The following is a 24,520-nucleotide window of genomic DNA, read 5'->3' as shown; positions in this document are numbered from 1 at the left end:
CAGTAAGAGTTATAGCTAAGGAAATTAAGAATTAAGAATTCTAGATGATTATCAGGTTTCTATGTGGTTTTCATGGAAAATACACAATTATTCAAAATAAGGGGAAGGTTTTTTTGGTCAGGATGTAACAAGTAGGTTTGGATAAATACTGTATAACTTCTCATCTGAACCACTGGGATGTAAGTAAATCAAAGAATGCAACTTTGATTACTAAAAGAGTAAAGGACAGAAGGCTTGAGCTAGATGAGGATGTATCTCAATGGTAGGAAGCTTATCCAGCATGCATAAGGTCTTACAGCCAAGACACAGAACCCTTGAGTAAGTCAGTATTCATACATCTTAAGAGTTTTAAGATGCAGAAAACAACTTTCCAACATTTCAAACTGAAGTATATAAACATATAACTGAAACAAAATACTTTTCAATTAATCATTCAATTAACTTCTCATCATTGTAATTTCCTTTAAATATATATTTAATTATCCGTTCTTTCAATGACCTACAATCTTTTTACTCAGCCCTAGATTTTCCTTCTGATATCTTTTAAGTAGTAATTTGCATCTTTTAATCATAAACAAGCTTCTCCCTCAGAAAATATATAAAGATTCTTAAAAAGATACATGTATCTTTTAGTTGAAGGAAGAAACTGCTAGAATTCACATATATGGCCCCTAGTAACTCAGTGACAGGCCAGGTAATGAGAGTGTCCTGTACATTAAATTGTAGAAAGTCTGAATTAAATAATCCAGGTGTACTGGCTGGTTTTGTGTCAACTTAACACAAGCTAGAGTTACTCATGGATAAAGGAGCCTCAGTTGAGGAAATGCCTCCATGAGATCCAGCTGTAAGGCATTTTCCTCAACTAGCGATCAAGTGGGGAGGGCCCAGCCCATTGTGGGTGGTGCCATCCCTGGGCTGATAGACCTGGGTTCTATAAGGAAGCAAGCTGAGCAAGCCAGGGGAAGCAAGCTAGTTAAGTAAGATCCCTCATGGCCTCTGCATCAGCTCCTAATTCCTGGCCTGCTTGAGTTCCAGTCCTGACTTCCTTTGGTGATGAACAGCGATATGGAAGTGTAAGCTGAATAAACCCTTTCCTCCCCAACCTGCTTCTTGGTCGTGATGCTTGTGTCTTGGTCATGATGCTTGTGCGGGAATAGAAACCCTGACTAAGACACCAGGTAAGTTAAGGTCTGCAATATATTTCAGGATAAAGCATTCCCCCTAGGCTTGTAAGTCCTGTGTTTAATTAACTGCCTGCCCTGAAAAGTAGCAAAAGATAGAGGTAACAGCAAAAAAAAAGAAATATGAAAAGCAGGTGAGAAGTGTTTAAAAAAAAAAAAACTATGACAAAACAATTGGCAACAAAGTAAAAGAACAGAATGGCCATGAGAGGCCATATTTAAACATTTAAACATTAACTAATATATGTGAAATTGAAGAGAAGCTGGAGAGATGGCTGAGTCACTAAAAGCACTGGCTGTTCTTCCAAAGGACCTGGGTTTAACTGACATGACAGCTCACAACTATCTATAATTCTAGTTTCCAAAGATCTACTGCCCTCTTCTGGCCTCTGAATGCACTGCATGCACATGGTACCCAGACATGTATGTAGACAAACACCTTTACATAAAGAAAACCTGAGTTTAAAAAATGGAGGAGGGGGAGAGGAGGCAGAAAGTAAGTAAAATCTGGAAGATATTAAAACAGAACAACAAAAAGCAAATTATCCAGGAAGGTCAAATCACATATATAACCATAGAAGATTCAAAAACAAAGACAACAAAACCAGAACAATGCCGTGTTATGTAAGATCTTCCCGATGGGAAAAGTATCTGCAAATTAATCATCTGACCCAGGAATTAACTCAGAATATATAAGTAAAACAACAGCCAACATCAGTAGTAGTTGTAATCCAAACTAAAAATGGACAAATAAAGTATGAGGATGAAGCTTAGTAACTGAGCACTAGCCTAGCAATCAACAAATGAATGGACCCATGATCAAAACATACAAATGGTCAACAGCAACTATATAAAAATTTTAAGGACGGTAAGATGTAAAGCTCAGAATGTAGTAAAGCTACTTGTCAGCAAGCCCAAAGACCTGAATTCAATTCCCATGATCCACAACATAGAAGAAAACCAACTGCCCGAAAGTCATCTTCTATCATCTACACTTGTGTACACGTACACACACACACACACACACACACACACACAAAATGTAATGGAAAACTTACATCACTGATAACAACAAACACACACCACCACCACAGTAAGTTATGATTGTACTCCAGTTGGAATAGCTATAATTTAAAAAAAAAAAAGACTATAAATGCTGTTGGGGAAGCAAAAGAGAAAGTCTTATGCACTGTTGATGAGAACATACAATTAGCACAGCAATTATACAGAACAGAATGGAGGTTCTTAAAAACTAAAACAACACATCCTTTTAATTCAACTATCCCATTCTTGGGTATATAGTTGAAGGAAATGAAATCAGATAACTGAATTCCCCTTGTCTATCACAGCACTAGTAACCATATGGAATAAAAACAAGATGTCCATCAATAGAAAAATAGGTTTTCTAAATGTGGTAAACATACATTAACCATATCATGCACACAGAAACACAACAAGAAACATTATTCACCTGTGGTAGTTTGAATAGGTATGCTCCCCCCAGCGACCCTCACACACACACTGGCTCATAGGGAGGAACACTATTAAGAAGTGTGGCCTTGTTGGAGGAAGTATGCCATTGTGGAGGAAGGCTTTGAGGTCTCATAGAAGCTCAAGCTATGCTGTGTAACACTTTACTTCTGCTGCCTGTGGATTAAGAGGTAGAGCTCTCAGCTCCTGCAGCACCAAGTCTGTCTGCACACTGCAGTGCTTCCCACTATGATAATGGACTAACCCTCTGAAATTATAAGCCAGCCCCAATTAAATGGGCTTTTTTTTTTGGTAAGAGTTGCCTGGTCATTTCTCAAAATGTCACTCTACTTTTAGTAAAATTTTAATAGGACTAAGCTTATAAAACAAAGATGAAATGTTTTATGTCCCTGTTAAACTTCATCAGGCTTTTAACAGAACTGGAGTTCACTTAAATTTTTGTTTAAGGGCTGAAATTAAAAACAAGTACTGTCCTTGCAGAGGACCAGAGTTTGGTTACAGCTTAGCTTATAACTGATTCTAACTAAAGTTCCAAAGAGATGCAGCACCTCTTGCCTCTGAGGGCATCAGCACATCTGTACACATACACACACATAATAAGCACTTACATTTTTTGCTTAGGCAAAGGTCTACGTACATGTGTATGCACACAGGAGCTGTGCCCAAGTGTGTACATGCATGTGAAGTTGAGCTTGTTTGTGTATGGATATCTTCCTTTGTTTTCTACCTTATGTTTATGGAACAGAATCTCTCGATGAACCTAAAAACATCTACTCTTAGTAACAAAGGACAATTGAGATCAAAATCACTAGCAAGTGATGTCTTCAGAGAAAACCTTTTGTAAAGATGATCTCATATTTTGCTCAGTCTGGCCTGGAACTGCCAATCCTCCTGCCCCAGTCAAGTGCTGTACATGGGATCACAGGCATGTCACATTCAGCCTAAAGTTTCTATAACTTGCTCCACATCAATAAAAACAAATTAAAAGTTATAAATATCTTATTTAGAACAAACATTAAGAAACTAAATGAGCTGGAGAAAATGCTCAGGCGTTAAGAGTATTTACTGCATTTTCAGAACTTAATTCCCAACACCCATATAGAGTGGCTCACAACCACCTCACTCCAGCCCTAGGGGAATCTGACATCTCTGGACTCCATGAACACTCATGTACCCATATCCATACAGAAACACACATACACATTAATTTAAAAAAACAAAAACAAAAACAAATCTTTAACTCAGGAGGCAGAAGTAGGCTGATCTCTGTAAGTTCCAAGCTAGCCAGGGATACAATGCAAGACTCTGTCAAGAAAGAAAAGAAAGGAAAAGAAAAGAAAAGAAAAGAAAAGAAAAGAAAAGAAAAGAAAAGAAAAGAAAAGAGAAACTAAACTAGTAAAATCACTATATTAAATTATAAAATCTTAAATAAAAATCTTTTTAGAAATCTTGGTAACTCACATGAAGGCACATGTAGAATATTTAAGCTGTGACACATTGATAATCAAATAGAGCTAATAATAAAAACACTGCCAAATACAAATTAAAAGACTAACTGGAAAAAATTAAAACTGAAGTCTAAGACACTTAAACCATAACCCACTCCCCAACCTCTTCTCAGAAAGCAACATTCCAGTTAAACACAGCCAAAAAGACATTATCCACCAATGTCAGGTCAAGAACTACAGTGTCCTCCCCAGGAAGGACCAGCCACAAGCATTTCTCATCCAAACTCCAAAGCTAAGACAGTGTAGCCATATCTTCTTCCCCCAACTCCCAGTGCAAAGATTCTGCCCCAAGCACTGCAGATCAAAAAATGCTGAAGCAGTTCACTTGTAGGACAAAGAATTAATTCTATGAAAGCCAGTCCAATGAAACCAATAGCTATGGCTCCCTCTGCTAAGTATCTTGTTCATGTCATCAAGAATTAAAACAGTGTTCCCATCTAGCACTCCAAAGCAGAGGCTCAAGAATCAAGAGGGCTGAGATGACTCAAATTCAACTTGCACAAATGTGAGAGCCTGTATTAGAATCCCCAGGCACATAGAAAAAAGGGTGTGTGATATAATCACAGTACTACTACATCAAGATGGAAGGCAAAGAAGAATCCCTGCAAGTCCAGCTAAGATCACATACTCTGTGGCAAAACAAAAAAACTGTCACAAAAAGGTGAAAGGCAAAAACTGTTATCAAAGGTTATCCTGTCTTCGTTCTCTAAAATTCAAAAAAACACAGTGGAACCAGTGAGAGGGGGGAAAAAACAAAACCAAAAACAAACAAAAATCATAGATGTGTGCATATGCAGACACACACAGGTGGAAGGCTATGAATCCCTAAGAAGGCCCTAAGAACAAAGGACTATCAAACTCTTTACCCCAAAACTGACTTGATTTGAAACAGAAATATATATATTTAAACAGTCAGGCCTAGGAGCACTCTTAAAAACAGGAAATTTTGGTGGCACACAGTTAAGATGGTAATACCACAGAACAAATGAAATCAGAGCTGACAAGACAGGCCACTAAAAAGCATTCTTCTGGGGTCAGAACAAATCTCTAAGATTCACCTCAACCTGTGGTGGGGGTGGGGCACACGAATGGATTGGACAGATGGGGACAATTAACTACAACAATGCCCAACACACACACACACACACACACACACACACACACACACACACACACACCCCACACCCCACCCAGTTACCATAGCCTAACCACTAGCTGTGACAACAGACAGCATTCAACAGAAATCAGTAGTAATAAACCTGCTAAAACCACACTACCTCTTATGAAAATCACAACGGCCAGTGCAGACATCAGGTTTCACAATCCAGAATATAAACTTTGCTAAAATGGTTCCCTTAAATTATTAGGCAAAAATCAGTAAATAATAACTGAGAGCGCTAGAAGTGAGGAGGAACGGCATCTGGATTAGGCAGTAGGGGCAGGAATGTAATTCGTTGTTAGGTGCTTGCCTATCATGCCGGAAGTATGTACGATCTTGATGCTGAGCTTGATCTCTAGCACCTCAGAAAGTGAATTATGGGCACACACCTGTAATCCCAGTATTTAAGAGGTGAGGTAGGATGCAAAAAGTTCAGGTCATTCTTGGATACATACCAAGTTGGAAGGGAGCTGGGACATGACACTCTGTCTCAAAAATAATAAATGCAGGGAGTAATGTTGGAAGATGAACATATGATACCTAAGAAATAAGATGAACCAAAATGGCAGGTATAAATCCAACTCTACCAATAATAGCATAAGTATGAACAGATTAAAGAATCCAACCAAAAAGCAGACATTGGTACCAAGTCAGAACCCAGTGGTAACAACACAAACACAGCTCTCAATTCAAGCCTCAGAAACAAACAAAACAAAACTTACATTAGACTAGACACGAACAAGATCTAACTATATATGCTGTAAATAAAAGACAGTTTATGGTATAAATACATTCAAAATAGAAGAGTTGAGGGAAAATGTCATCATACAAACAGTGAGGGGAGTGGGTAACACATGCCTAGAGAGATGGCTCAGTTAAGAGCTGGCTGATCTTCTAGGGGACCTGGGTTTGAGTCCCAGCACCTACATGGCAGCTCACAACTCTCCATAACTGGAGAGGCTATATTAAGATAGAAATTATAATGATCCTCTAAAGATGTTCTCAGAATCTGTCACAAAGTAAAAATCAGTACAGTAATTTTAATTGTATTTAGTGCAGTAAACTGGGGGTGTGGCACATGGCTCTTAATTAAACTTAATGCCAATTTATCCAGTATTTCATTAATTTTATTATTTTGTCTCTCTTGCCTGTATGAGCTACATAAAATTTGATGCTTTGCTAAGTTTTGCTAGGTTTTACCATTTCCATTCAGCCCTCCCATGACCAGATAGATATCTTTGCCATTAATCTGCCCATTAGTGGTTTTCCATTTTGATGACCCTATCTATACCATTACATAGACACCATGAATTGGGGAAGATCTTTTCCTTTTGTTTTCCTAGTTGTCTGATAGCCAATGGTACTGTGTGGATTTTATGGTTCTTTCCTCAGAATCGGCCATTCCATCCTCGAGTCTATATGCTGCCACTTCCCATTACTTTTGGTTCTATCAGTGGTTGATGAACCATCAGTAGACCATTCCACCCATCCATAGGTGCCTGTTTTCAGGGAGGGGTGAGTGGTTTAGGGATGGGGATTATAGGCAACTGAGCAATATTTCCTTAGTGCAAGAAGGCATAGACCCCTTTGCTACATTTCCTAGTCACAAAGGAGTTCATATAGGTACCAGTTTGACTGTAATACCTTTCCTTCCATGGCTAAGTCTAGGAAGGACTCTGCCCTCGAACAAATCCAATCCATCATTATAAAGAGTGCCCTTATGACCACAGGGTGGTTGGCAATGACCGAGTATAAGGTTCTCCATGCCTTGTAAAATGTCCAGATTTGTTTCTCAAAGAAAGAATCTTTACTCTCCATATATGAGAAGTGTTTGTGATAAAAGCCAACAGGCAAATGGCAATGGACTCCTTGCTTTATGAAGAGTCCAAGTTACCAATTCACCAATAAATATGACATCCATAATCAGGGTATCATTTGGTTCAATACTGATCAGACTTGTATGCATGGAGATGAGCTTACTGGCAGTTTTTTTTTTTTTTTTTTTAAGTTGTTCTTTGTTCCTGTCTACATTGGGAAATAGCTGCCACTCTAAGTAACCCTGTAGAGGGTTTTTATAATAATCTGTAAATATAGTATGTGATTTCTCTAGTGTGCAAACATACCAATTAGGAGCTCTATTTGAGTTTTGTCCCTGGGTGGCAGGATTAAAAGTGTGTGCCACCACTTTGTTCATGGTAACTCTAGAATTCCACTGGGATTAAAGGCATGGGTTACCAACACCCTGCTTAAATATTTTATCTTAGCTCCAAATCTAACTCTTAGATATTTAGAAGACAAGCTTGAACTGTAATAACCCTTTAAATTTATTTAAAACAATTTAAATCTCTTAACTGTGTCTTTCATAGCAAAAAATAAAAATATCCTTTTTAAGAAAACTCAAAAGCTAATGTGGCATGGACCATGTGGCTATCTACAATCTAACAATCTCATATGGAATTAAGACACTCAATTTAAGAAAACCTATTTTTTCATTTCATACCAGTAAGGCAAAATTTACCTTGGTAAATTTTCATTCAAAAGTATTTTTTTCATTTTTGTTTTTTCACGACTGATTAAATGAAAGGCATTTGTTAGTCCTTATAAATTAGTTTGGACTAAATAAGCTGTCTGATAAAGTACCACCTCTCTTTATTCAGGCGGTCTCTCCCGTTCAAATCTAATCTTTATCAATTTTAATGGTATCTACAGCTTTTCTTCTCCCGTAGAAACAAAGACAAAATCTCTTCTCCAAAGTAACCAATATTCCAATTTCCATTCTGCGGTCAGCACATTGTTAAAAGATACAGGAAATTTAGTTCAACAGGTATTTTTTTTCCTACTATCCAATCTCTCTCTACAGTTGTTGTTCCTTTTTCATTAGCATTTTAAAAATTCAAAAGGTAATATACTACTGTGTAATCTACCTCTGGGGGTCTTTATTACCCCTTTCTGTTTATTAAGCAATTCTTTTAAATCGTAATTAGATCTTTCTATAATTGTTTGTGCTTGCAGGATTGTGTGGTATACCTGTAATATCCTATATATTGTAATATGCAAAAAAAACTTTCACTTTATTAGAGACATATGCTGGAGCATTCTTGGTCTTAAATTTGTACAAGTAATAACATCTAATAGCCATATTAGCCATAACATCTAATAAATGTGTAATTATAAATTTCAGCCTTTTCAGAACTTCAAGCAGTTGCCCATTAAAATCCTGAATATGTATCTATGATATGGTTCACATGCTTTAATTTTCCAAACTCTGCAAAATGAAACACATCCATTTGCCAAACTTCGTATTTTTTGGGTATCTTTTGGGTTACTTCCTGCAGGTAATGAAGTTTGGTTATACCAAGAACAAGTATAATCCCTTATAATTTCCTCATTGCCAAGTGACAGAAAAATCTTTCTTCAAACATTTACTAGTGTTTCTAACAAAATTCTGAGTCTTCTAGAACACTTCCTAATAAGCTGATCAATTTCATCATTATGTTGTACTACAGGGCCTGGTAGATCTGTATGGGATCTGATGTGTCAGATACAATGGATGACTTCTATTTCTGAATACTTGTAGTTGAATAAAAAGTAAAGTTAATTCTGAATTTAGAGTTAAGTTCAACGGTTTCAATATTTAAAACAACTCTTTCTGCATATTGAAAGCCTGTAACTGGGCTGGAGAGATGGCTCAGTGGTTAAGAGCACCAACTGCTCTTCCAGAGATCCTGAGTTCAAATCCCAGCAATCACATGGTGGCTCACAACCATTTGTAATGTGATCTGACGCCCTTTTCTGGTGTGTCTGAAGACAGCTACAGTATACTTATGTATAATAAATAAGTAAATCTTTTGAAAAGAAAGAAAGGAAAAAAGCCTGTAACTATATTAAGAGATTCAGGAAAAACTAGTACTACTATAAGAATGGCATACAGCTCTAACTCAATAATAAGGGCTTTGAGCCACTTTATTTTTTCCTGATTTATAACCTTTCATGATTTATTTACACCAATATAAAATGTAGGGGGGATCCAGAAATTGGTGTCTCTTACTATATAAGAGAGAATCCAATTCTTTTTCTAAACTGAAGTCTCTTGCTTTTGTGATGTTTGTTGTTAATCTCTCCCCCAAAAAAAGCCAAACAAACATACAAACAAAACGCTACTACAAATTCTTTGCCAATGTTCATTTTCTGCCCAGAATGAGGCAATTTCTGCATCAGTAAAAGGTACCATAATTTCAGCTGGGTCTAATCCTCCAAAGTCTCCTTTTTTTTTCCTTCAGAAGCAGTTCAGAAACCTTTTCTACATAGGTTTTTAACTTTTTACTGTTTGTGTGCTAAAAATATTCATCCTAAGATATCCTCTCTCTGCATAAGAATTCCTGTGGGAAAAGGCATAGAGGGCAAAATAATTAAAATACAATCCAGCTTTGGACCCAAATGGTCTACATGTGCATCCTGTAATTTCTTTTCTACCAGAGAAATTCTCTCTCAGCCTTAAACTATTTAAGTACTTATCACCTTGGAAGGTTTGAAACAAATTACTTTCCTCTTAGTAAGTAGTTAATCCAATTTTGGGCCACAGTCAGTATCTCTCAGCAACTTTTGAAAATCCTTGAGTTTGTAATTAATCTCTCCTGATTTATACTTTCTGTGGTCAAATTTTCTGCAGACCTATCTCGCAGCCTAGATAATTAACAGACTCTCCTCTTTGTAATTTTTCAGGAGCAATTTGAAATATTTAGCAAGGCAAAATTCTCTTCTTCAAACATTTTTTTCTAAGATATCTGCATCAAAATCAGCCAGTGAGGTATCACTCATAATTTTAAATTTTAAATTGAGGAAACTTTTCTTGATGTTACCTTTTAATATTTTTCTCACAAGTATTCTTTATTTTATGGTTTTCTGAGATTTGAGGAATATTAATCTGTTTTCCATTCTTGCAACAAATCATGTCCCCATAAGTTTATGGCTGTATTAGCCACAATGGCTTGAATTTTCCTATTTGTCCTTCTGGTCCCATACACTCAACCCATCTTGCACTTAGTTTTGCCTGAGAAAAAGTTCCAACCCCTAGAAGTTGAGTATTTACCTCTGAAGAGACCAATCCGAATACCAAGATTTTGGTAACTAGTAAATGTTCAATTTCCATGTCTTCTATTTTTATTTTTAGCTTTTGTCTCTGATCACTTAAAGCAGTTGGCCATGAGTTTTCAGGTTTGTTTGTTTGTTTTTGTCTTTCCTGAATTTTTTCTCTATTGAAGATGTTCTGTCCTTGATTATCTACCAGAACAGTGTTGTTTGTAGATTATCTCTAGAAAAAAAAAATTGTTTCTAATAACATCTTGCCTACAATCCCTTTTCAAATAAACTTGCTTACCACAATTTTTTAAAATCTGGCACTTTGATTTTTTTTCTTGGACCTTTTAGAAACTACTTGTCCTATTAGAGGAGCATAATATGAAATCCAGTATCACCTGAATTTCTAATCCATTCACCTATCAGTGTTGCTCTTGCCTTTAAAGGTCTAATCACCCTTTCACATCTGAATTAGCATTTTCAAAACCCAAAGATTCATTTAATATTTGTATGACTTCTGAATCTGATAGTATTCTATTTACAGCTGAAGTCAATCTTTGCCCAAAAAAAAAAAAAAAAAAAATCAGTAAAGGTTTCTTTTGGGCCTTGTATAATTTTAGAAAATGACTTAAGATGTCTTTTCTGAATCTTCAACCATGTCCCAAACATTTACAACTACTAAATGGCATGGTGCCAAGGTGTGATTATCAAATTCAAGCTGCCTTTGTAACTCGGTATATTGGCCTAAACTATCAATGGATCTCGGGAAATATTAATACCTCTAGCACTATATCTTTGTTCTATGGCCCTAGCTTCCTCTTTCCACCATGTTCACCCTTGTAACTGAGTGCCAGCTTCCAATATTGGTGTGGCCAAATTTTTCCATTCTTGGGGAATAATTCTGTTCTGAGTTGTCTATTAATTTAATATCCATTTCACACATGCTGAATAATACTATATGAAACAGCCACTTCCTTGAATCGCCTCAAATCTAATATGCCTATAAAGTTTCATTTAATTTCTCTATAACCTTGGGGGTACTTAACTTACCATCTGCTGGTAGGTCTTGTATAGTAACTAAATAAACTAAGGTTGGTTTTCTAACAACCTTGGGACACCCTTCTTCAGTTTCATCCTATCTAGTGCAGCAGGTTCCTCTGTCTGCGTCTGAGTATTTTTCTTATTTTCCTTTACAAGTCTTTCTAGGGCTTGTATCTTATTAATCTACTTCATGTATTTATCACCAAAAAACCCACTATGACTATTAAAGATAACATATGAATTATGAGACTGACAGTAATTATAATCGTCATTATGTCAAGTCAATTGGGTTGTTTATATTTTCATTTTCTGCTATGTTCTTTTTTTTTAAGATTTATTTGTTTTATGTAAGTACACTGTACACTGTCACTGTCTTAAGACATACCAGAAGAGGCAGATAGTTGTGAAACACCAGGTGATTGCTGGGAATTGAACTCAGGACCTCTAGAACAGTCAGTGCTCTTAACCACTGAGCCATCTGATCTCTCCAATCCCAGCTTCTATTTTCAAGCCATCTAAAGAAAAAGTAGCACTATACAGAGTTCTAGCACCTTGTATTATGTTATTTCCCATCCTTAACTCTCCCCTTGAGAACTTCCCAGAGGACTCATCAAATCAGTTGACTTCTCGATTTGTCCAAAGCTGGCATGATTTCTCTCTCCATGTGTTTGTGCCATGTATTGGAGTGACAAATACTGTTTTTTAACAAAATTTTGGACTTTACCAATAAAGACTCAGGAACCTGATTTTAGGTGAAAGCTTGCTAGCTCAGAGAGGCAGAAAAAGTACCCAACTGACCTTCCTCAGCTGACATCCCAAAAAGAAGCTCTCCTTCTCCATGCTGTCTCAAAAACCCCTGGAACTGAATGTCTCTCCTCCTCTCTACTTCCTATGCATCTCTCTATCCATCCTTCTCTCACTTCCTCATACTCTCTATGGTTTTTTTCCTATGTTCAACTCCCTGTCAACTGGCTGCTTGTTCCACCTCTTGACCTATTGCTGACTATTCAATCCTGTTTACAATAGCTCTTGGACTAAAGGTGTATGCTAGGTCTGCTATCTGAACACACACATTTTAAATTTTTAGTATTCTATACTATTACATACCCACCATAAAGATTTAGTGTTATTCTGAAGACATCTATATCATAATTAAAAGGGCTTATGTGAATTCTGAGACCTAACACTTACATAACATTCCAATCACTTTCCAAGATTCAAATATTTGTAAACATGCATTTGATTCTTACACAGTGAAATTCTGATAAATATAATGATACTTTTTGTTAATAACATATAATAGTACTGGGGAAAAGGCTCATTGGGTAAGCTCTTATGACCTAGCTCGAATGTAAGTTCGATTTCCAGCACCCAGATTTAAAAAAAAAAAAAAAAGATCAGCAACAGTGTGATACACACCGGAGAGGCAGAAATAGGAAGGCCTCTGGGGTTTGCTCAATGCCAGTCTAGCTCATTCTGATTCAACATGAAACCCTTTTCCAAAAATAAAGACTGGAAATCAATTTAGGAAGATCTGACTTCTGGCTTCTAGGCATACTGTAGACACACATGAATAAATACACACAACACACACATACAAATAAAGTATACTGTATTTCAATACAGCTACTGAAAACCCTCTAAAGAGAAAAGTTTACTTGAGTACTTAAAGAACTTAAAACTTCAAAGTTAGAAAATCAAACTGAGGCACAGGAGATGTCTGAGTGGTTAATAGTGGTGGCTGTTATTCAAGGGGAACTGGGTTTAGTACCCATCAACCCACATAGCAGTTCACAATGTCCACGGGATCCAACACCCTCTTCTCAGTTTCAGGATGGATTTTCTCATTACTCCCTATGTCGTGTAAGTCAGTATCTCCAACTTAGAAGAGCCATTTTTAAGTATGATTTTATCAATCTACATCAGTGGCCTTGTTAATTTGGAAAAAAGGTGAGGGGGCTTACAGTGAAATTTGATTTTCTTTCCCACGAGAGAAATGAATGAATAAATAAATAAGGAGAGGTGGCTCACTAACATACTCAAAGCCCTAGGTTTGATTCTTAGCACCAGAAAAGTAACACTACCCCTTTAAGCACATCTTGATAAACAAAATAACATGAAATTATTATACATTGGGACTGATCATTTCTTTGTTCTGTTTTTGACAGGATCTTGCTACATAAACCAAGCTGGCTTTAAATTCCAAATCCCAAGTGCTCAGATTATTAACAAGCAGTAACATATCTGGCTTGAACTTGGGTTATTTTACAAAGTAGTAACCTAAAATTCATGAGACGTTTTCGAGTAATTCAATGGTTGTCTACAGCTAATTTTTTCCTGCCATTATTAATCCAGACAATCTATCTTGTAAGCATACAGTATTAAATGACGGATAAATGAGAAAACGGATAGATGTTAAAAATGGTCTGAGTTACAACTGAAAGGATAAGAACCAAAGTGAGTCATATATAATATGCATATGAGAAAAAGGGATCACCTTCAAGCCAACATCATAGGCAGAAGCAGCACATCTCAGCCACAATCTCTACCTCAAACATATTAATGACTATTTAATTTACTGTTACAAGATATCTCACACCATTTTTTAAATAACTTGACTGTTAACATCTCGGCAAGGTTCAATAAGCTCAAGGTTTATTTCATACACCCCTTTATAACATGCTTCACAGTATATGAAGGTACTTACTATTGAGTGGAAAACAGAAAATCAAATATACAGAACATTGAAATGCAGTGCCTTTGCTACTTTTGATTCTTCAGACTTAGAAGCACAATGAAATGACTCTAAGCACCCCACCCTCATATCTACTGTATTCTACATAAAAATGAGTACATGTTCTCAATGACATTCGCCCTATACACTAGTACTTATTATATGAGGCTTGTTTCTAAAAGATGTGCTGTACAGTTTGGATACTAGCATTCTATTAGTAGACCACAGAGTGTAAGAAGCCAAAGTGCTCCAAACATTAATTTGCACTGTTTCAAGTAAGATTCTGAATGATCTCTTTCAAATCCTGTGTAACTTGAAACCCGACGCGTAACCATTACCTAATACCTTCCTTGCTTGGTTTAGAAATAAGACACTCAAAACTTTACCTGGTTCATAAAGTAATTTTCACTTTTTATTTGTAAGTAATTCTGCTGCAACTCATGCCAGGTCAGTAAAGACACAACTATTTCCTTATACTTTGGAACTTTGATTCTTGAAGTAAAGTTGTGCTGTGAGAACATTCTTTGAATAATCCTTTGAAAGGGGCCCATAAAGCAAAGATGTGGGGTTTTGCCATGAGTGAGCAACTATTGCATCTTCTAGCCTAATCCATTTCAGATCACTGTAGTCTAGTATTCTGACTATAACCTCTTTGGAGAAATTGAGCCAAAACTCCCAAATTCTTGGGGTATTTTAGGGATTGCTTTTGAAAGACAAGGTCTTATATGGCTCACACTGCCCTTGAATTTGCTTTGTATCTGAGAATATTATTGAACACTGAGCTTGTTGTCACTACCAACCAGTACTGAGATTACAGACATAATACCACCACAGCACAGCTAGCTCCTCTTCTGTTTCTTTTTCTTTTTGTTTACTTTTCCCTTGGAACCCTAAGTGATTGCAACTCTGCCCTCTTCTTTTCCTTTTTCCTCCCCCACACACATCTTGAGCACTCTATTCCAGACTCATTTCCCCTCTTCACTAAATGGCCACTCTGCTCTATGCTATGTGACTTGTTGCCCATTTGTTTGGTGTGGTGATAAATAACAAATGTTCCCCTTAGGCTGGTTGCCAGCAGGTGGTGCTGTTAAAGGAGTCATCATTGTGTTCTCTTGGTCACAGGAATCAGCCCTGAGAAGCAGTAGACACAAAAAGTCAAGAAGACAAGAACAAGATGCTACCTTAGAGGATGGTTACCACAGCAGAATACACAGGCTCAAATTAACCAATTTATATATTCAAGAAAAGATAATGTATGGAATCCATTGAGAATTCAAAAACAAAGGTGAGCAGTCTGAAGAAAAATAAAAAACATACAAACAATTCATAGAAGGAACATAAATCATATCTCATATACATGCACTCAAAAAGTTGTTACTGGAGCTGCGGTGTAGCTCAGCAGTAAGGCATTTGTCTAACCTAACATATAAAGGTCCTGGTGCCCAACATATGGTATATGTGTATTTGGAGGGATGGACCATCCTACCAGGTAGTTCATCAGTACCAGGTAGTACAAGCTTTTTCATCACTAAGCCATAGACCTTAAATATTTCTCTACAAAGGATGCATCTGTGTTCATTCTTGCAGTTCTTTCTCTTTCCTTGGGTCTAATGACTAGAAACAGAGGAGCAGTTTATGACTCACAGAAGAAACAAAGGTTAATTTATCCATCACCCTGAACCTAATCACTGAACTTGACACTAGAAAAATACAATGATGAAAAAAATTATAACCATAAACAAAATTAGTAAGTTATGATGAACTATTTATGAAAAGGCCAACTTTGGGTAAAAAAATGTTTAATTTTTACATTCTGTTAGGGGCATAATGATGGATACATCTAATCTAAAGATTTCAAATGAATTACTCCACTACCTTCTATCTTTCTCACTGTCCCAATGACTGTAAATTATTTTCTTATTGTCCTGTAAGGAACCAGTATTTACTTTGGTTTCAGAATCTTGAGTTCTTAAGGAACGTAAGGCACTTTTGCCTACATTGTAGCTATTCACATACAATATTTTAAAATTTTTAAATATTTATCAATTTATTTTTTAATCTTCATAGTTTAGGATTTTGGGGAATGGGAAGATAGCTCAATGGAATAAAATACTTGCTGTACAAGCATGAGAACTAGAGTTCCAAATCCCAGAATTCTCGTTTTAAAAACCCAGGGCAGGGCAACAGAGATGGCTCAGCGGTTAATAGCACTAACTGTTCTTCCAGAGGTCCTGATTTCAATTCCCAGCTCACAACCATCAGTAATGGGATCTGGTGCGTTCTTCTGGTGTGTGTCTGAAGACAGCAACAGTATACCTACATACATGAAATAAATCTTAAAAAAAAAAAAATAAGAGGCTGGTTCTCTTTTAAAAAGGAAAAAAAAAAAAAAACAGCAGTACAGTGCTGAGCAGAATAGTTCACACATTTAATCCAAGCATTTGGGAGGCAGAGGCAAATTGTAAAAGCAAAGACAAAGCTCTATGAGTGCAAGGCAGCCTGGTCTATACAGAAAGCCAAATCAGCCAGAGACACTATCTTTTTTTTTAAAAAGGTGGGGAATGCCTGACTCCTGACTCCTGCCAGTAATCTCAACACTTGAGTATCAGAGACAGGGAAACCACTAGAGCCAGATTGGCTGTTAGTGGCAAGCTCCAAGATCAGCAAGAGATGCTGCCTCAGTAAAGTGGTATATTCAAGGAAGACACCCAACATAAATTTCAGGCTTCCACAAGCAGGCATACACATATAAACATATATTTGCACATACGTGTACCCAGAAATATAAATACACATGCTAAAAATATAACAAAAAAATTGTATCAGAAAGTTTTCCCCCAAAAAAGTGGTAAAGCATGTGCAAGGGATGCTGCAGGCCACGATCAATATCTACAGCAATAAACACACACACACACACATACATATACACACACATCATCATCATCATCATCAGAAAAGGATTAAGTACTGAAAAACTGTCAGGCTCATAGCAAGATACTTTTTTTTCCCCAAAACTCCAACTTTCATCTAAAAGCTCAATTTTTTTCCTTGGCAAACATATACTGCAACTTGTTTTCATAGAAGTGACAGGCTCAATTCATTCATTCTTGAAATAATAACTGCCAAACACCCAGGCCTGAAAACATCGTCTGTCAGTCTCTTTCAATTAAAATATTATTTTCCATTAAAAAAAGAACACAGTTAACTCAGAACTCTTAACAAAGTGGCAGTAAAAATACAGTACTTAGGCTTGGTAGAAGATATAGCTCAGTAGCAGGCATGAAACCACCATCTTATGCTATAGGGCCAACAGTTTTAGCCATTATTGATCTTTTATTATCACTGTGGTAGCACAGTAACTAAAGCATATAACATTGCTGCATAGTTACTTTTAAAAAGAACGTTTTAATCCTACAAATCGTGAAAGGGTCTCAGAGATAACTGTACTCACATTCTGTGGTACCACCTCTTAAGAACTGCTGTTTAGCCAGGCAAAGTGGTCCCTGGCCCAAGGTGCCAATTTCTCAAGAAACTGAACCAGGATCAATTACTTGAGCCCGTGAGTTCAAGGACAGTATGGACTTAGCAGCAAGACCCTATCTTAAGAAAAGAACAAAAGTTCAAAGTCATGTTCAACTCATATACTGAGTTCAAGACTTGACTATAATAAGGCACTGTCACAAAAAATTAAATTAAAAAATTTAAGGTGGGCTGAAGAGATGGCTCAACTATTATGAGCAAGTATTCTTCCAGGACCTGAACACAATTCCCAACACCCATGTCAGTCAGGTAGCTCACAACTGCCTATAATTCCATCTCCAGGGGATCAGAGGCTTCTGGCCTCTGTAGTCATCTGTACTTAAATACACATACCTGCACAGATACATATCCATAATTAAAAATAAATATCTTAAAACAATAATAAAAAATATAAGTACCCACCTGGGTAAGCCACACAGAAGAAAGGTTAATGCACAAAGACACCACCATCCCCAAATACAAAAAGGTACAGTACTCAACCCCTGCGTCTCTTTAGTCACTCTAGACTGGTGGTTCTCAACCCATGGGTGATGACCCCTTTAGCAAACCTCTATCTTCAAAAATATTTATATTATGATTCATAATGTGGCAAAGTTAGTTATGAAATACCAACAAAAATTATTTTGGGGGCTAGAGAGATGGCTCAGAAGCTAAAAGCACTGACTGCTCTTCCAGAGAACCCAGGTTCAACTCCCAGCAGCCACATGGCAGCTCACAACTGGCTACAACTCCAATTCCAGTTTAAATACATAATTTTTAAAAACCATTTTATGGTTGGGGGTCACACAACATGAGAACTGTATTAAAGGGTCACAGCATTAGGGAGGTTGAGAACCACTGATCTAGATGACTGATTGTTCAAAAGGCAGTTATTGAAAACATATTCTACAATACTCTAATAGGAAATAGAGATGAGCAAGTAAACAATTACTTTGACTGTGCTACAGTTAAATACAAAGGGTACTTACAAAAGGTGCTATCTTCTAGACTGCCTGACTAAAAATATGGCTGATTCCATACTCAATTTGGCCTAGATACTCTTCAAAAAGTACCATTACTCAGAAATGACTGTGTTTATTCCTTTCCACTTATTTTAGTTCAAAAACAAAAGGGAAGAGAACTGAGAGAATTTATACATTCCTGCACCAATTTCAGAGAGCCAATTCTGTAAGCTCAGTCTCTCAGCTAATCAGATACATTTGCATCTTCAGTTCCCACTTAATGTATCCCCCTAACACAGGCTTTCACAAGAACACTGAATCTCATGTGTCCTAATAGCTCTTAAGGGCCATATACAGTTACCCTCTTTAAACCTACTATTTAGTATCTCCATCAACCAAAATTCAATTTTTAATTTATTTGTTGTTGTTGTTATGTGAAGACAGAGATTCTTTGTGTATACAAAGCAGGTTGGCCTTAACTAAAAAGCAATCCTCATGCCTCAGCCTAAGTAGTGGGATTATGCCCTCACGTGCAGCTCAGAACTTTATTCTTGATAGAGCTGTGTTGGCTCATGCTTTTCATCCCAGCACTTAGGAGAGGAAGTAGGTTCTCTGAGATCAAGGCCAGCCTGGTCTACAACAGCCATGTCTACACTGAGAAACTGTCTCTAAAAAAACAAAACAAAAAATAAAAAGCAATTTTATTCTTAACATTCTTGCCTGTATGTTCAAAATCACATTTCCTTCTTCCATCACCAATACCTGATTATGTGCCTGAAATTCTTCATTCAAATAGAGGTACAAACCACCAAACAAGAAACCTGGAATTCACCTAACAATGGAGATCTCCTTCACACCAATCTCATTGCTCTCCTCCATTTCCATTTCTATGGTCAGTTACTGGTAATAAGCTGCCTGCCACTTTGTTAGTAACTACTATTATATACCAGTCACTTTATATTTTCTCTCACTTCATATTCTCAACCCTATAGTATACTAACTACCTCTGTCCCTATCTAACAAATGAGGAAAAGATAAATTATTATGAAATAATTCATCTGTCCAAATCATAAATAGAAAATGGACCTAGGGAAAAGCCCAAATTCAGCATTTCTGAAAAAGCTAACACCAACCCTAATACCAAATGTGCCCTTGTGTAGTATCTAGCTAGTATCGGTCTTTACTACCCATTCTACATAATTTCTTACCCAAATTTGCCAAAGTTGTCCTAACTGGTCTTCCCACCTGCAGTCTTGCCTCTCCTCATTCCTCTAAGTGCCCCAAGACATGTTTGATGGATCCAAATCCAACTATTTTTCCTTAATGTAAAAACTCTTCAGGATGAACACCCCCTCCCCCGAATTCCATCACCAGCACTACATAGAACCAGGAGTTGTGAATGATGGCTGTACTCCCTTAACTTAGGAGGCAGAAGCAATAGGATCAAAAGTCCAAGGTCATCCTAGACTCAAAACAGTTTGAAGTCAGCCTAGGATAAAAGAGACTCTACAGGAAGGTTCTCCAGTCTATAGAAAAAAAGTCCTAATCAACCCTTTAGAACAGTCCACAATCCCTGAAGCTGCAAAATTAATTCAAAAAACTTTGAAATTTAAACCTTTTAGCAAGCTCATCACAAAACCTAACCATTAACTGTAGAATGTTATCTACCCCATTAATATATTTAATTTCTATATAGGAACACTTTTATAATGAGCATGTAGTACCCTGCTAGAGTACTACACAAGAGCTCTTTCTAGGAAGTAGAAAATTCCAATATGGTATCTCAAATCCAAAACACATCTACACCTAACAGTTTCCTAAAAGAATAGACTTCCTTAACTATTTAGCCAATTAATCCGATGTAATTTCCACCAATCACCTTACATTTCCTTTAGAGTTGTAGAAAGTATCCTGTGCTGGGATTATTATCCATCCCTGGGAAGTGATCACTCGTCAAGAATCATGCTCCAGGACTTCCTTTACCAGAAGCTTTCTTTCCAGGCCTTCCTTCCAATATGCCACAACCATGGTACCCACCTCTACTGCTTCAGTTTACACACGATTCCACTATTAGCCTAAATGAGATCCTCACTGAGCATTCTATTCAGTCCTAGCACAGTGACCTGAATGTTGAGCTACTAATGCTAACAAATTAAATAACATAAGCCCAACTCTCCCAAACACTCTTCCATTCAAAGTTCCTCTCTCTTCATCCTCAAATCCCAGGATTTCCCCTAACCATGCAGGCCGCTCGAAACTAGTATCACTTAACAAGCCCCTCATCGCAATGTCATCGTGGTGCCTTCTTTTAGCCCAAGGACTCCAATGTCTTTTATTTCCATTTAATCCGTCGTTGTTTCTCTTAAACGAGAACAGGCCAATTCCCCAATCCAAACCAATCCATCCCAAACCCTAGCTAACAATATTCTGTCGGACCAGGCCTTTCCACACAAAAACACTTCTCACGGAGGGTTCGGTAGACTCCTTTTCTAGTCTGTTAGTCCACCCTCTCTGCAGAAGCGCCTCAAACCTCCAAGCATCCCCTCCCCCAGCCCCTTGCTGCCGGCACCCCTCCCTTCTGCCTCCCGGTATCTCCAGCGGTGCAGCTTCTCTGGTAACCGTCCCCGGGGCCGTGGCTTTCGTCTCGGAAACCTCTCTGCACCCCAACCCGCGTCACCAGACTCTCCCGGGTGCGGCCTGCTGCTCACCTTGCTGGACGTCACCGTTGCTGCCCCCAGGGATGGGCACGCTGAGCTGGCGCTCCGGCTCCGGCAGACAGCGCAGGCAGAAGGAGTGCAGGCAGGGGAGCAGCTTGGGCTCCGCCTCACGCCGGCTCTGCAAGCTCTGCTGACACACCGCGCAGGTGTCCAGAAGCGAGGCTGGTGGTCCGGGAGGCGGCCCCGAAGAGGGACCAGGAACCGGGGCCGGGGCCGGGACCGGGGCCGAAGCCGGGGCCGGAGCCGGGGCAGGGGCAGCGGCTGGGGCCGGCGTCGATGCCGCGCCCCCGGGGACCACGGAGCCTACTGAGGCCGCGGGGACAGAGGCGGCTGGGGCCGAGCTTGAGGAGGCCGCGGTCACCCCCCCGTCTTCGGGCCCAGCTGCACCGCCCTCCGCGCCAGCCCTGCCGCCTTCCTCCTCCTCCTCCTCCACCAGCACCGCGGCTAGAGGCGGCTCCGCCTCCTGCGCCGTGGGCCCGGCGGCCCCAGCGGTTACCGGCGCGCTACCGCTGCCCCCGCCGCCGCTCTCTGCCTCGCCGCCGCCTTTGTTTTCCGCCATGTTTTCCTCTTTGAACCCGCCGGACCGCCCCGCGCCGCCCGCCGCTCGCGCCGCCGCCGCCGCCCCCAGCCTCAGCCGCAGCCACAGCGAGAGCGGCCGCCGAGAGCGAGCGAAGTAGCGAGCGAGCGAACACACGAGAGCGCGCGCGCACGCGGCGCCCCCGCCCTCGCGTCTCGGGGCGGGAGTGTTGGGCGCGCGCACGTACGCACGGACGTCCTCCCGAGGGAGGCGGGAACTCCGGCCGCGCGCGCACGCGGACTAGACCGCGATGCTGCTTCGCGCCTCGGTGTGGTCCGTTGCCACAGAGCTGGGGTTCTGTAGATTGGTAGGAGTTGATGGAACTGTGTCTCTGTGACGTGGACTTGGGCTGCTAGCGCCGTGCGGGGAGAAGGGAAGGAGAACGTGCAAGGGTAGGAGGCCAACTTGCGGTCGCCCCCGAGCGAGCGTCTCCGCGGCGACGCCATCCCCAGCGACGGGCGCGCCTCCGCCTAAGCTTCACCTGCCGCGCGCTTGGACGCGGAGGCCTCCTACCTAGGAGGTGCGGGCCACCTGGGTCTGCGTGGGGTGTTGCTGGACCGCGTTCCCTTGAGGGCTGTGACTCCAGAGAGCGGCTGCGCAGAACCCCCCCCCCCAACACACACTCACACACACCCCAAAGGTCTCCAGATACACAGGTTCCTGCGGTGAGAGAAGTCTTCTAATAGCTATTTTTGGCTTAAGGTGATTATCCAACGTTGCTACATACCTGAAAGCCAATCAAATGTGCTTTTTCTAAGCAGAGATGCCAGGGCCACACCCCAAATACAGAATCAGGAAGTTGAAAAGCAGATGGATGTTGAAAAGTCCCTGTGGCTGATGTGCCAGTTTGGGAGACCACATTTCTAACCAATATTATATCCTGAGAGTCTCACTCGGCGTCCCCGAGTGAGCCACCTGACTGTTCTCACCACCTCTGTCTTAGAAGCTTTCTGAAAGGTTTTGGTTTGGTTTGGTTGTTATCGGGCCTCTGCTTCAGGCTGCCAGCAGACCTTCACTTAGCCAGTGCTGCCAGAACAAGTGTAACACGATACAGTGCCCACCTGTAGTCACCTGCAGAGAGACTGTTGAGTTCCAGCCTAGGCGGCAGGCTACTTAGGGAGACTTGTCTCCAAAAAGAAATGGGGGAGGGGAAATGATGTAAGTGCAACAGCTGTTTTAATATTAGTCTGTCCTGGACAGTCGATGTTTTACAGGAAATTCATTTGGGTGAGTTTTTTAAATTCACAGAAAAACGTTTTTTCATCAATTCCTTCAAAATTTCTTCTGACTTAAGTGTTAAGATAAAAAACATTGGGGTTCCTGCAAGAGAACAAAGAAGCTCTCTGCCTTCAAGAAATTGACAGCTTAAAGGATGAGCATGGATAGTCTATCTAGGAGTGATAAATGCTATGGACTAAAAATAAGGCAGGCATAAAGGATTTGTGCTGATTGAGCAAGGGCTCTACTGATAAGGTGAAGAAACCTGCTTGTGCAAGAGTATTCCGGAGAGAGGAGCAAGTGGTAAAAAAAGAAAAGAAAAGAAAAGAAAACCAAAAAAACAAAGGGCCTGAGGCAAACAGACCCTGGCATTGGTGTGAGTGCAACGACTTCAACGCGGAAAGGAGGGATAGGAGATAGCTTTTGTGGCCGTTTGAATAAGAATGGCCTCCATAGTCTCACTTATTTGAATGGTTGGTCTCCAGGGAGCAGAACTGCTTGAAAGGATCAGGAGGAAGTATGTCACTGAGGTGTGCAAAGAACACTTTAACTTCCATATGCTGCCACTAAGTTTGAAAACTATAAATGTCAAAGAGAACAGGAGTCCTGCATCTAGTCATTATCAGCCTTTCTGTATTTCCAGACAACTGAGGAGCACATTGGTATTCCAGTAATAAATACAACAGTACATAAGCAGAAATTTACAATTTACAAAGTACTTTTAAACATTATTTCTAACTCTTGCAATTAGTAAAATGTATGTTGTTAAAAGTCACAGGGCACCAATGTTTGAGCACTTGGAGAGAGAGGGGGGAAGGAAAGGGGAAGAGGAGGAGTAAGGGCCAGCAAACGAGAGACAAGAGAGCAAGAGAGAGAAGAGGGGGCAAGCAGCCCCTTTTATAGTGTCAGGTCACTGGGGCCGAGCATACCTGGCTATTACCAGGTAACTGAGGGGTGGAATATACCTGGCTTTTGCTAGGTAACTTAGGGGTGGGGTTTACACAATCCCAACAATGTTTACTAGTTTAGATTTTTAATACTATATAAATATATTGCAATGCATTTGGCTATCAATTGCTAAACAATAAGGTAGTTTGTAATTTTGTATTAAAAATACTGTGATAAGCATTATGGCCATACTTTCCATGTCTCTATTCTGAATATTTTTTAAAGTGGAATTGCTGATTCACATAGTATGGCCATTGTAAAAGTTTTTGATAGTACAAATTCAATATCTTAGGCTATTGAATAATCATTAGGCTAGGCAAGAACTTTCTGAACAGAACAATGATACAGAACTAACCACAAGTGTCAACAGATGGAGACTACATGTAATT

At 39.4% G+C, this 24,520-nt stretch overlaps 1 protein-coding gene across 2 annotated transcripts in view; it reads right to left on the bottom strand.

Moving 5' to 3' along the window:
• TRIM33 (tripartite motif containing 33) overlaps nucleotides 1-21,947 on the bottom strand; it is a gene marked incomplete at its 5' end in the record, with an annotated part of 70,623 nt that extends 48,676 nt beyond the window's left edge. For both annotated transcript variants that reach the window (XM_080916182.1, XM_080916183.1), the window contains one exon: nucleotides 21,380-21,947. In XM_080916182.1, the coding sequence (XP_080772308.1) occupies nucleotides 21,380-21,947 (568 nt within the window). The remainder of the gene's footprint in view (nucleotides 1-21,379) is intronic.
• Between the last annotated feature and the right edge of the window lie 2,573 nt (nucleotides 21,948-24,520).

The sequence above is a fragment of the Micromys minutus genome, assembly GCF_963924665.1.
Source record: "Micromys minutus genome assembly, chromosome: 4".
Lineage (NCBI taxonomy): Eukaryota > Metazoa > Chordata > Mammalia > Rodentia > Muridae > Micromys > Micromys minutus.
This window is presented reverse-complemented; position numbering and strand designations above follow the sequence as displayed.